Raw genomic sequence first — 13,896 nt, forward strand, 5'->3', positions numbered from 1 at the left:
CTCCGATAGTGTCTGGGTGATGACGTAGGAAGTGATTGATTGCTTCCTTGATTCTTCCTTAATATTGATTCACAGTGTATGTTCTATCATTTTTATTTCTATGGTGTTTGGAGTCCCCTTGTTGTCTCCATAGAAACCAGCTGTAGTTGGGTTCCACATGGATGAATGTGGTCTCCGAGGGCAACCCAAGAAGAACTCAGGATTCTTTGCATTTTTCTTCTGATCATTCTTTTACTTTTTTTTACCTCTGTGGTTTTCAGATCTGCAGCTGAGTCTACTGAACCCTGAACTGTGACCAGCGCCAGTCTATGACTGACCTCCTGTCAGGTACAAAATACACACACACACACACACACACACACACACACACACACACACACACACACTGTACTTGTGTTCAGTGTTTAGTTGTAATGACAACCTCTATGCTCATACCTCTTCATGCTCTTCATGCCCTATCCTCCTAGCTAGTAGTTTTGAAAGTCTGCAATCCACAGTGACATCTCTCAAGAATGTTAAAGACAAGCCTGGCAATATCTTCTATTTTTTTCATCATCATAAACAAATAATAATGACAAAACCAACCATGTGTTAGAGCCTCTCTCGATCTGTTCTAGCTTCCCTTCCCTGTCTGTGGCTTTCCTACAACAGTTGGGCACTGTAGTTTTTAGCAAACATTACTCAGATGTAATGCATTTGTCGGTGACTATTTTCAGGCACAGATTAGGTGCTCTACCAAGTATTTACAGCACTGGAAAAGTGTGAAATCTACACAAAAAAAACCTTCATGTTCACTGTTATACAGAAATGTCTCGCCTTCTGCAACTGCGTTTACATTGCACAAAAGAACACTGCTATATACTATATCATGCTTTGGATACACAGGCAATAACTTCGTAGTAGGATCAATTAATGTGTAAGGGTCATTTTCATGTTATTTGTTGAAAAATATCACAGAATATACCGAATATCACCAGACTTATCTTTTGAGGGGATTTTAATGCATTCAGTAGACTTGAGGTGACCTCTGTCTGATTAAGGCTTTGGAATGATTAATTACATTTCTGTTGTCTGATCAAGGCTTGAAATCCAGTGAGGGAATGTGGGTATTGCACATAATTTCATTGTTTCTCGCAAATGAAACACTTATAATGCGGGAAATTCTAGCACATATTAGCAGCGATGTCTAATAATGTTCAGGCAATGATAGCACCAGTGCTGAATGTGAGACGACTCACACTGATGAACTTGAACGCCTCCGAACATGGACCGCTGGCTTTAACGTAAATGTACATCATCTGAAGTGGAACATGCTTAGAAACAGACACTGGAAACCAAAAGGACTAGTGTAAACAGCAGTGTTAGTGATGTCAAGTTAACAACGTTAATCCTCAGGATCCTCAGACAGGTTACAGTAACATTACTAAGGTGAAGCAGCAGTCCAAAGACAAGTTTCAGGCTTACTGAAACACAATCCTATCCATGGCTTGAACTAAACAACAGTGAAATGAGCAATGAAACAAATGTACATTGCTGCACCTTTTACCAGCCGATGTTACAAAACATCACCTTTTATGTTACCACTCAGATGGCTTTTCTGATACAGCAGCCTTGAAAAGAAACTCTGAGGCAATCAGCAAAGACTTTGATGTGAATTTGGATCCAGCATACAATGGGATTAAAATTAAATTCATAAATTCACTGAGTAACACAAACCTCACGTATCTGATGCTCATTACAGGCAATTTTATTTTTAACTAAGTTGTTAGTTAAGTGGAAAGAGGTGAAACGGAGGAGTCGGGTCAGGGAAAGAATAGAGCATGGAGACAAGAGAGAAGCTAGAGCCACCAAAAGAAAGACTAAAGACACTGATGCAGCTCAAATAGATGATCAGAAAGAGAGGAGGAAGAGAAAGAGATTAGATTAAAATCCATTAGTATAATAATAGTTGTATAGTTGTGTATAGAATGGGACACGCTTTCTGAAAGTTAAATCCTGCCTTGTATTGTGTGCATGTTAACATATGTCAATTTAAATTTATTCAGTCTGGTCTCCCTCTCTTCCTCTTTCAGGTGATCCATCTTGTGCCACGATGATGTCAGTAGATGTGACCAATCGTAATGGCCCTGCTGCCACGCCTCCAACCTCACTTAGCCTTCGCTCCTCACACAATCAGCTGCTCAGCAGCGATGTCATCAAACAGGGCTCCGCCACGCCTCCCAAGTGTCGCAAAAAGTATGCACTTACCAGTATCCAGGCTGCAATGGGCCTTGGAGAAGCAGTGCCATCTTCACCATCACCATCATCATCCCCATCACAGTCTTCAACCCCCAACAATCCCAAACTAGCCAAGAATGGAGTCAACCAGCTTCGTAAAGCTGGTCAGGACCACAACAAAAACACGACCGGCCCTGACTCGATAGATCTGGAATGTAATTCAGAGACTATAGCAGATGACCTCAATGTCAACACATCACAGGAGCACGACAGTCACACTCTCACCAATAATGACCGAGAGGATGATGTAATTAAGTTAGATGTCGAACTGCACGCAGACGCCAACACTGACGCAGAGCCTGAGCAGAAAACTGAATCAGACGTGGACTGCAACATTAACACGACTGTGGAGCTCAAACTGAACGGCAACACAACAACAGACTTGGGCTTTGACTTGAACGTTGAGGCAGAGGAGAGTGATGACATTAGCATTCTGTCTGAAAAGGAAATAATGTCAAAGATGAAGATTGAGGAAGATGGAGAAGAGGTGGTGGAGGGGGAGCAGGAAGACGAGGAGAAGAAGCCTTTACTGATGATAAAAAGTGAGTCTCCCATGAAGAACCACAAAGTTTCTGCAGGCGTGGAACTCATCTCTGACCTCCACTCCAACATCAAGCTCCTCAAAACAAGCAAGGACTCTTCTGTACCTCCTCCTCCCTCCCAACCACGGCAAGCCAGTCCAGAGGACACGCCCCTGCTCTCTGTGGCCTCCTGCTCCTCCTCTTCCTCCTCCTCTCCAGAGACGAAGAAGGACAGAAGGACCGGCGCAAAGACAGACTGTGCTTTGAACCGCATCCAGAATCTGAACCCAAGTGATGAAGAGCTGAGTTGGACCACCCTGTCCCAGGAGAGCAACTCCCCAGAGGAGACAGGTACACAAATGCACACGCAAAACATACTGCAAATAGCTTATTGTAAAGTTTATGTCATTTACTGATATTTGCCACAGGTTTCATGTGAGTGTATGTGAGCTACTCCAGTGTGTTTTTTCTTTTGGTTTTATTTTTAATTCTCCTGTGTGCTACGTAGTGGTTTTACTGTCCTCTCTGCTGATGACATGTTTCCATTTAGGGTGAGCCAGTGTTCATGCGTGTGTGTGCGTGCATAAGCTGAACTCAGACATAGCTGGAACAGAATAACAATCACTCCAGCCTCCAGTAAATCTCCCAGAGTCCCAGAGTCTGGGACAGGAAATGCCCTTGTAACCTCATGGGTGGTTAGCAAGCTAGTTCAGCTGCGTCCAGTTTCAAGCTGTGTCCTCTGTGTGTGTGCGTGTGTGTGTGTGTGCCGAAAGGGCTTTCAGGCTATTGATGAGTTGATACAAAATCTCTAGCTGCCATTATCTCTGCATCTTTGATCTCTTCACCAGAGTTGATACTCTAGACAGGAGCCACTTTAGTTTCCTATAATCTTCTGTACTGTCCCTTCCTACCCTTATTTATCTATTATTCTTTTTTGAGCATATGAACATTTGTGCTCTGTGGATAGTAAATGAAATGAGAGCAGTCGATAATCATGCCAAAAAAAAAATGGAGTGAAAATTGTTACAGCATATTTCCATATGTACCTGTAGCTGTGGTTTATCCCATTTCAATCCATAGGTCTGTTGGTGCAACAAGCAGACTGACAGAGATTCTTCTGTTCATTTATAATGTTTGTTAAGCCCATTTGTATGATGTTTTTCCCAGTGTATCATAATGAGCAATTGGTCTCTGTGGTCTCTGTCCAAATACCTGTACTTGTATATGTGTATGTGTGTGTGTGTGTGTATATATATATATATATATATATATATATATATATATATATATATATATATATATATATATATATATATATATATATATATAAAAGATAGGGCTGTAACTTTTCATTATCATTATTTTTTAATCAATTGATTGATCTATAAAATGCAAAAAATACCCATCACAACTTCCTAAAGCCCAAGGTGATATCTTCAAATAGTTTGTTTGAACGTTTGGTTGAAAATGACATTAATGGATTGTTGAAATAGCTGCTGATGGGGGAAGCTCAGTAGCTCACCTGGTAGAGTGCGTACCATGTCCCGGCTGAGTCCTTACCGCAGCAGGGCTGGGTTTGAGTCCGAATCTGACCCGTGGTCCTTTGCTGCATGTCATTCCCTCTCTCTCTCTTTCCCTTGAGTTTATATATAATATAATAATGTTAAACAAAAAAAAAAAAAGCTGATAAGATTATTCTTCTGTAATCAACCTTCAATCAAATCATTTGAGCAACAAATCATTTCAGCTTTATTATAAAATATAGTTCTTGTACAGTTAATCCGTTGTTTTGTCATTTCTGAAAATATAAACATACCTTAAGTTTAAATAATTAAATGTCTGGGTTCCCAGTACTGAATATATTGTTTCTTATTAACATACAAATTATTTATCAGTGTCATTACATGACATTGAGGATGAAGATAATTGTATTGTTTCTACTGTTTCATATCACAGTACGTACAGTAAGGTGGAACATGAATTAGAGGTGAATTTTGTAACCTAATTTAAGAATTTCTATGAGTCATCACCTCTGTCGTGGGCCTTTACTTACTTATACTCGCTTGTTGCCAACCTCTGCAGAAGGTCTGTCCAAGCCATTGTATTTCTTCGTCAGCGTTATGTAAAAGATCTTCATTTTAATTGGGCCCTTAAAACTCCCAGCCTGGTGCATTTTTTTGGTAAGTCATATGAATCACATCCATCTCATCTAGTTCAACAGCGCCAGCCTCTAACATGAGCTCAGCTGTAAACCATCCCCTGTCTCAATCTGCTCTGAGCTGCTGAGCCTTTTTGCTGCTTTATTTCTCCCATAATGTCTCTCTCCCAGCTCTCTGATGACTCACTGTCGAGTTGAAGGCTGTGAGCATCTGTGTATTTCATTTCTCTACAAGTATTAGAAGAGAATTTGCTTTCCATGTGTTCTTTGGTCCATGATTTTCTCTCACTTGGTTTTGAAATTCATCTCGGCTTGTCTGCAGTGTCATTTCAAAGTGATAATTCTCTCATGGGAGGGCTTTATGTTTTGAATAGATCAGTGTCTATGTGTTTATTCCGTGAGCAGAAGAAGGGGGGCAAAAAGTAGACGTTAGTGGTACTGTAGTCTTTAGTTAAGACGTATTGTCCTCAGAGGGTTTGCTGAAGAGTCGATAATCATGGCACTAGCATCATTCATGTTGGATTTATGGAGAGCTAGGTCGTAGTCGTCCATACTGCTGTGTCCTGTCTGCCTCTCTCTCATATTGACAAAGCCATGTTGTTTTCCCAGGTGTCTGTCAGATTCCTATTTGGATGTTGCGGGTTAGAGGGCCAGTACGACACTGCTTTCACACAGAGGAGCAAAACACACACACACACACACACACACACACGCACGCTTAGTTGAGGAAGGTCATTTAAAGAGGTCCCTTGCATTCTCACACAACAACATGTATTTCAAGGGAACATTAGTTGAATGTGGATGAATGCAGAAAAGCAACATGTGACATTCACTGTGTTTCTGGTCAGTCTGATGTGGGACCACTTTTTCTCTCCATATTCCTGTCACCCATTTATTCATACATACTCCCACCCTCAGTATATCGGCATCCTGCCATTTTTTCCTCCTTTTATCAGTCCCACTGTATGTCTCCCTCTGTCTCTACTCCTCCTTGCACCTCCACTGGATATGATACTGAATGAAAGATGATCTGGGGGTTGCCAGGACAACCAAGAGAGGCTAAAGGAAAGGTGGAAAGGAGGGAGAAAATGATAAACATAGGCATTTGCTGAAGGATGAGTGGACCAAATTTTTTGTTTCTTTCCATGAACCCAAGTGAATGTTTGTTTTAGGACAGGAAAGGGAGGGCAGGCTTATTTGAGTTGTTGATGCTCCAAATTGAGGAAGGAGAAACAACAACAGCAAACATAGCTCAGCTGTAGGGAATACACAACCTCTCTTTCCCCTCTTTCTCTTTTACCATCTTTCTTTCTGCCTCTGTCTTGTCTCTCCCTCTGTCATTCTCTGTTCACTCTTTTTAATCACTCTTCCCTGGCTCTCTTTTCACGTCATGTTTTCCCTGCCTTTCTGCCTCGATGTGTCTCCATGTCCCTTTCTCTCTCTGTCTCTCTCTCTCTCCTCTCTCTTTCTCCTCACCCCGTCTCTTGCAGTGTCCCCCCCTCTCTCCTTTCTCCTCTCTCTCTTTCTCTCTCTTTCTCTCTCTCTGTCTGGGGTTCTCTCTTTGGTTACAGTACTGGGTTTTGCTGTATGAGAGGCAGCTAGCTAACTATGATGCTGGGGAAAGACTACATGCTGGCCATTGTGATTGTCAATTACGAGGGTAGGTGCATCTATCGGAGTCGGCTGGAAACTACACTGTGGGGTTAGAGTTTGACACGGTGTCTGAGTGTGTCTGTCTGTGTAAAAGGGTCTGTGTGTGTGTGTGCACAAGCATGGGTTTATATGTGTGTCTCGTCCAACACAGGGATGAAGTTTGTAATGGCATCGCTCTCTAAATATCTGCCATAGGAATCTGTGGTCTGTGCATGCTATATTTGTGCATGTGTTGTGAGTGTTTGTGTGTACCGGTCTAGGCATGATGGTGTGTATGTGTGGTGTCATTTGTCAGAAAGAACATGTGTATGTGTGTGTGTTTTGCTCCAGGAGCTCACTGCTCTCCCCTCCCCCTCTGCTCAACTCTGCTCTGGCATGGAACTGCATGCTAACAGAGGCTATGACAGGCTAACTGCTACGTAGCTCAGCTATGGCACATTTCTATGAGCTGCAAAGGAGCATGCTAACTATTAGCGTCAGTGTCAGCATGCTAAGACTTTTCATTCTAGTTCCCACAGCACTTACTGAGGATGAGTCTGCTAACTTCAAGGCATGATATAGCCCTGAAACAAAACTAGCCAGAGCGCTTCAACAGCCAGAGCTCTCCTCTCTCTCTCTCTCTCTCTCTCTCTCTCTCTCTCTCTCTCTCTCTCTCTCCCCTCCCCCTCTCTCTCTTCTCTCTCTCTCTCTCTCTCTCTCTCTCTCTCTCTCTCTCTCTCTCTCTCTCTCTTCTCTCTCTGTGTCCCTGTCAGTGTCCCCCTCTCTCTCTTTTCTTTTGTACATATGTGCTCTAATCCACATCCAGTACTCTGTTCATCTCATGCTGGCACACACTCTGAGTCACCATTCTCCCTCTTGCTCAAGCAGAGACTCTCAGGTTTTCTCAGTTGTAGTTTTATTGGGTCTGACCTATTTTATTTTCTCATAAAAGACTGCAACTCCCAGAAGGCACAGCTCCCTGCTCTAAAGCAGAGTCTTAAGCCCCAAGGGATGTCTGATTGTGCACATTTATCTAAGCTTTCTGTGATTTCTGTTTCATTAAATAAACTGAAGTCTTAATAACTCATCTGCTTGTGTGTGTGTGTGTGTGTGTGTGTGTGTGTGTTTGTGCACAAGCGTCTGAATCCCATCTCAATCTGGACCAACCCAGTCGTCATTATGACATATGGCCTGCTGTCATGGCGACAGGCCCACGGGCTGTGTTTCATCAGCATGGTCAGCAGTTCAAGAACTCTTTGTGTAATCACAAATACGCAAACACTCACTAATACACACAGCACCAGCTGACCAGTCCTTCAGAGCTTATATCACCTTAATGAGTTGCTACACCACCTAATGCAGTTTCAGTTCATCTTTACTACCTCTGCCACTACATCAACTTCACACACACAAAGATGCCATCAATAGTTGTGTGTGTGTGTGTGTGTGTGTGCCTCAGGTGGCTTGACTGCCAGGAAACTGCAGCCTTCAGATGACATGACATTTAGTGCAAGAGTGAGAGAAGAAACTGATATAAGTACTCTGATTCCATCTCTGCACAGAGTCTGTGAGGGTGTGTGTTAGTGTGTGTGTGTTTTTTCAAGGTAACTGCTGTATTTTCTCTAATTTTATCACTGTCAAATAAATTACAGTAATTGCCATCTGCTCTATAGGCTCTTTCTGTGTTCTGTTTATTTTATGTGAGTCCATATATACTGAGCCAGAATGTATAAATTTATCAACCCTTAAATTTTTATTTGGTTTTCAAATTACATGAAGTGCTGCATGCCTTTTGGGCCAGAACAACCTAATAGTTTGTGCAGGTATTTAGCAATTTAGTTTTAAGATTATTATTCCTTGTCCTTTCTATCTTAAGTAAGTGATTAAATTGAACTTGAGCACTTGACATAGAAAGCACTTTTTGTGTTTGTAACAGGGGGAGTTGTTTTTCTCACTCATGTTAGCAAATTTACTCAGATCAAATCTCCATGAGTATTTGAGACAATATGTTATATGGCATCATTGTGGACAGCTGGTCATCCACCTGTTTCCAGATTATACATCTGTTATTTAGGACATCAATTTTGAGTTTTGAGCTGATTAAAAAACAATAACCCAAAGAATCCACATTGGATCACACACCCATGGAAATAAAAGAGCAGATTTGTATGACACTGGATTCTGAGAAGAACTTAATATAATTACTAGAGCCCGAGAATAATAATAAGTCGTAATTTGTGTCATGCTGAATAAAGCCTAATTTATTTAGATTCTGCTTTAGGCTAGCTCATTAGGGTTGCATCTGACATCTGTTTAAGCGCTCTAAATGTGAGAATAATGCTTGTGTCTACATTTCTTTGTGTATATTTCAGAGTTGTTTGTTGCCTGGGTTATATCTGTAATTGAAAAAGTTTCAGCTATGTGCTTGGATGTGTTACATAAAGACAAGAGTGTTCAACAAGTTTTACTCAGTTGTTATCTGTGGAGGGTCACAGCTTGTTAAATGGCAGCTGCAGCAGATGCTGATAATCCCTGTCAGCTGTTGATATTGCTCAGTCTTATGAGCATGGCAGGGTTAACTTCCATTTAAAAGAGGCCATTTTTTCATATAGAAAAATCAATATTCAGTGTTTGTGTGCAGTCACACAGGTGTGTTTATACATGCAGTTCTAAATAAAGTATTTAAGAGGTCTGTCAGTTTAACAACTTTGTGTTTTTGTGTGTGTTTTCACCAGATATCTGGAGTGAGCAGTCGTTCCAGACAGACCCTGACCTGCCTCCAGGATGGAAGAAGATCACAGACATGGCCGGAATCTACTACTGGCACATTCCTACAGGCACCACCCAGTGGGAGAGGCCTGCCACCCGCCAAGCACTCCCTGGACAGACTGAGACCCCGGCCTTGGGCAACCACACAGTCTCAACACCACGTAAACACTCTCTGGGCTCACTCAGCCCCTCACCCACTCCTGACCATGAGGTGAGAGAAAGAACAACAGACTGAGATGCATACTTTAAGTTCCACATGAATCTTACCTGTTGTTTTTGCTCTAACCGTCAGTTAACTTTGGTTACATCCGTAATAGTTCTGTTTAAATGTGATCACCCAGTCTAAGTGCCGGCAAGTTGTTGGTGTCTCTGGCAGTGGTCCGGCTCAAACTGTGGTTGGAATACATACTGAAGACAATCCATTCACAATGTAAAGAGATGAGGACCAACGATGGGAAAAATAATGGAGTCACAGATTTAAATTAAGCCAAAAATAATGAAGTCAAACCTTAGATTAAAATATAAACACATGCTGTACAAAAGGCAAATATGAAATATATATGTACAATATTTATAAACTGTCTTATGACTGTAATACAGTTTAGTTGAAAGTTAAAATCCTCATCATCAGTCTAGATAATGTCATTATGACTGCTGAAGATGGAAAAAGTTTATTTTAAACCTCTGATGAGTATCAATCAACAAACACAGCAGAGAATGAATGAGTGGCTGTAATAACACATGGATATTGATATATGTTTAAAATGCAGAAGAGCTCAGTGCCTCCAGCGGTATTGTTTTCTCTATGATCTAAAAAGCTTAATGTTATTTTACCATTTTATAACGACCTCTGAATGATTTGGAAAAAGAACTGCCATTATAAATTATATTTTGTGACAGAAACAAACATAAGATCTGATATTTATGCCCAGGCAAGTACCCTACACCTGGGGGAGACATTTCCTCACCTTGAGATCAAATCATGCTACTCTTAACAATACTGTGAAATATACAAGCTCAGTATCAGTCTGAACAAGGGAAATCTGCCATCTCCGTAAGAGAAGAAGAGCTGAAGAGCTGCTAATGCCTGTGAAGAGTCAATTACAGTTTCTAATAACTGTGCTCATGTGTGTGTGTACGCATGTAGTCGTGTCAGGCAGAGGTCTTCTTCAGGGCGTCAACTCGCTCGGGCAGCACCACCTCCGACAGTTCAGTGGAGCCTCTCTCCTCTCATGAGCCCACCCTCCCCTCATGTGGATTTGTCAACAGCTGCTACTTCGTAAGTGACCAACAAGCCCTGTTTTTCTGTGGAAGTACCATACTGTACTGTGTGAGGTTCACCTGTACCTTTTGTAAAAGGCAGGTTGTTTTGCCTCCATGTGGAATTTAAGACATCACAATGTATTTGTCTGATGGTATATTTTAGTTCTGTTGTCCTGACTTAGATGAGTGGAAGACTGGCAGAAATATGAGACAAGACAAGTTGGCAAAGGCAGTGAGACAGAGAGAGGACCATCAATACTCCAGTGTAGCTCCGGAATACAGGAACGCTAGAACACAGAGTCAATCAATCAGTCAATCATGCAGAATGATGGAAGGAAACGGAGAGAGGAAAGGAGATTTATAGATAGGAGCGTGGTGTAGATAAAATATTGATCCAGTGAGAATGGACTGATGTTGACAGATAGATGTGCCAGAATGAGATTGTGGCACATCTATCTGGAGCGACTGACCTGCAGACTGCTCGAGTATTAGCCAGTGACACAACAGCCGAAATGGCAGACAGACAAACATGGTTGCGTAATACGTCCTCTAAATTCTCACTATGCAGATTTTGGTCACTTTTTAATGCCTCGTCTCTCGCTCTCTCTCTCCCTTTAGCCTCGCTCCACATCTCTGCAGGGGGTGCCTGATCAAGAGTGTCGCTCTCAGCATCACGACGATGAGGACAAGGTGGGGTACTTCAAAACTTTCCACATTGTGTTGTATTCCTCACCCGCCACTCAATAGCCTTCAGTAATGCTTAAAATTTTGCGTAAATGTGTGTGTGGGGCACAGATAGGAACAAAAAGATACCTACAGCATCTGTATGTGTGTATATTACTGTATATTTGATGTATGTCTACTTGTATCACATACAGTGCAGTCAGTAAGTATTTGGACAGTGACATGTTTTTATTTGTTTTGGCTCTGTACTTCAGTGCATTTGATCTGAAATAAAACCATGGCTGTGAGGTTACAGTGGTTCCAAATGCACACAAGGGACAAGCGCAGTAAAAAATTCACAACCTCACAACAGTTTGTGAGCATTCATAGACAAAGACACTATTTCATGCAAAAATTACAAGGAACATTGCAAACACTGAGGCTAGAGTTCAACATATTCATGACTTCACGCTGTCCAATTAATCTGTTTAAATTTAATAGTTAATATTTCAATTTTTTATATTTTGATTAATATTTTGTCTTTACTGGTACTTTATTTTCTAGTGGCTTTCTTTCCTCTGACATGGGAATTTTGTTGTTAAAATTAAGCTCCACGTCAGAGCTACCATGTGAAAACAACAAAAAAGTGTCACTGCTCAAATAAGCACTGTCTGTAATCTGGCTGTTTTGTTCATATTATACTAATCAAGAATCAGTAGATTCTCAGTGGTGAGCTGAATGTTCAATAGGAGCAAGAAACATTGGAGAATTTTAAAGTCTTGATGAACAGCTTCTCATTTAAGAAATGTTTTTGCTGGGTTGCTCCTTATTGCAACAGACACTCAGTTTGGAGTGAGCTAGTTAGCTAACAGCCTTGTTCTGTCTTTCTTCCCTTGCTCCCTTCCCACCCTTGACCCCCTCAATCCTTGACCCACCACTTTGTGTGCGTGTGTGTTTTAACGCTTTATGTAGAAACAGGTGTGGAGTGAATTTGGCGGAAAGATTGATAGTGAGGTGTGGAAGGCAAGTATAATGCACTCAATGTCAATGAGTCTTGTTCTTGGTCTAACATCACCCACTCTTTGACTGTGTGCATTTATGCATTTATGCATTATGCACTAGAAATTCACTGCCTGGGCAAAAGCATGTGTGGCTGATGCTTCAACCGAAATGTAACGGCCTCAACCACAGCATTTTGTCATGCCTGATACGTCCAAACATCTGTCATTTGGCTGCAGCAACATTCTCAACAGGTCGTTTCTTTCTTTACTTATGTGGCTAAAATATTTTCATCTTTCCTTCCTGCTGGCACAGATCTGAATGTGTTTGCACACACGAGTGTGTGTACATACTGTGTGCGAACTTCCTTTCCTTGATGCAGCATGCCCCATTAAACATAACACACCAGTGCCATTTCTCCATCCAGCAAAGGGATTCTGCCCACACTTGGATGCATGCGAGCATATACTGTGTGGGGTCATAATATTTACATTTGGTTCGTGCCAGGCTTCTGTCTATTTAGTCCCTCTCCCACATGCCCTGTAACCCATGAGTGCTATGGCAGTTAAACATATCGGTGTCGAGTTGGAACAGGAGCTGAAGTGATTTTTGTTTAAGATGCAGTGAGGTGGTTCATGGCCTGGTAAGATTTCTGGACATCTGCCACAGTTCTAGTTGGAACAAAAGCACCAAGATTCTCAGGAAAACTATTCAGTTCTTTTGAGAATTCCAGATGTGCTCTATGTTTGTTGTAAACACAGTAAGAAATTCAGTCAAAAAGAGACAGTGGAGATTTATGTATTAGTACGAAGTTCCACATCTGAAAATGCCAAACAGATCTGCATTCACCAGCTATGTTGTTGGAAAATAAAATCTAACAATAAGTGAACATTGGTGCTGTTATAACAATAATCAGATTTTGATATCCTCTTACAATAATAAAGTGTTATTTAAATAGTTCTGAGTCACTTTGAACTGCATGACCACAAAACTATAAAGGAACTAAAAATAAAACAAAGTACTGGAGACGACAAGGCTTTTATCTGTTTGGATTTGTGACATCTTGTGGGATCAGACCTGAGTTTTTCTTTATATAAGACACGTGTGTGAATGATAATAATTATGATCATAACCATGACTTTATTTGTGCAGCACTTTTCATGCAAAGAGGCTGCCCAAAGTGCATTACAGACAAGAATAAAAACAAAGGTCAAAAACTCAAATGAAACAAAACCCCATAATGACAAGTAAAAAAAATGACCCCAAATTAAAAGACAAATTAAAAAGATAGGTTTTAATTTCTTTTTAAAAATAGTAGTAGAAGGTAGTTAAAGCCGATTCACCAGATTCTCAGTCATTTCAGAATGACTGACTATGTTACAGGTTACATGTGTGGAAGGGGCTTGAAGGTGGAAGGCCTCTGGCCAAAGATGTAGGAGGTATTATGGTGTCATTTTACCCTCTAATGATATCACCTGTGTGCACCAGGACCTGCAGGCAGCCACAGTGAACCCTGACCCCAGTCTGAAGGAGTTTGAGGGTGCCACGCTTCGCTATGCATCACTCAAGCTAAGGTAAAATACCAGTGCAGACACACACACAAGCAGACACAAA

The 13,896-nt window shown here is 41.3% G+C and overlaps 1 protein-coding gene across 9 annotated transcripts in view; it reads left to right on the forward strand.

Moving 5' to 3' along the window:
• Positions 1-13,896, forward strand: part of apbb2b (amyloid beta (A4) precursor protein-binding, family B, member 2b) — a 49,806-nt gene that overhangs the window by 17,684 nt on the left and 18,226 nt on the right. For 6 of the 9 annotated variants that reach the window (XM_056371274.1, XM_056371278.1, XM_056371277.1 and 3 more), the window contains exons 3-9: positions 261-327; positions 2,073-3,149; positions 9,324-9,568; positions 10,505-10,636; positions 11,239-11,310; positions 12,256-12,306; positions 13,771-13,856. In XM_056371274.1, coding sequence (XP_056227249.1) covers positions 309-327; positions 2,073-3,149; positions 9,324-9,568; positions 10,505-10,636; positions 11,239-11,310; positions 12,256-12,306; positions 13,771-13,856 — 1,682 coding nt within the window. In that variant the 5' untranslated portion in view covers positions 261-308. Of the gene's footprint in view, positions 1-260; positions 328-2,072; positions 3,150-6,251; positions 6,617-9,323; positions 9,569-10,504; positions 10,637-11,238; positions 11,311-12,255; positions 12,307-13,770; positions 13,857-13,896 lie in introns of those variants that run through there. The other 3 variants (XM_056371279.1, XM_056371281.1, XM_056371282.1) reach the window with 3 other exon arrangements.

The sequence above is a fragment of the Seriola aureovittata genome, chromosome 3 (genome assembly GCF_021018895.1).
Source record: "Seriola aureovittata isolate HTS-2021-v1 ecotype China chromosome 3, ASM2101889v1, whole genome shotgun sequence".
In the NCBI taxonomy this organism is placed as follows: Eukaryota; Metazoa; Chordata; class Actinopteri; order Carangiformes; family Carangidae; genus Seriola; species Seriola aureovittata.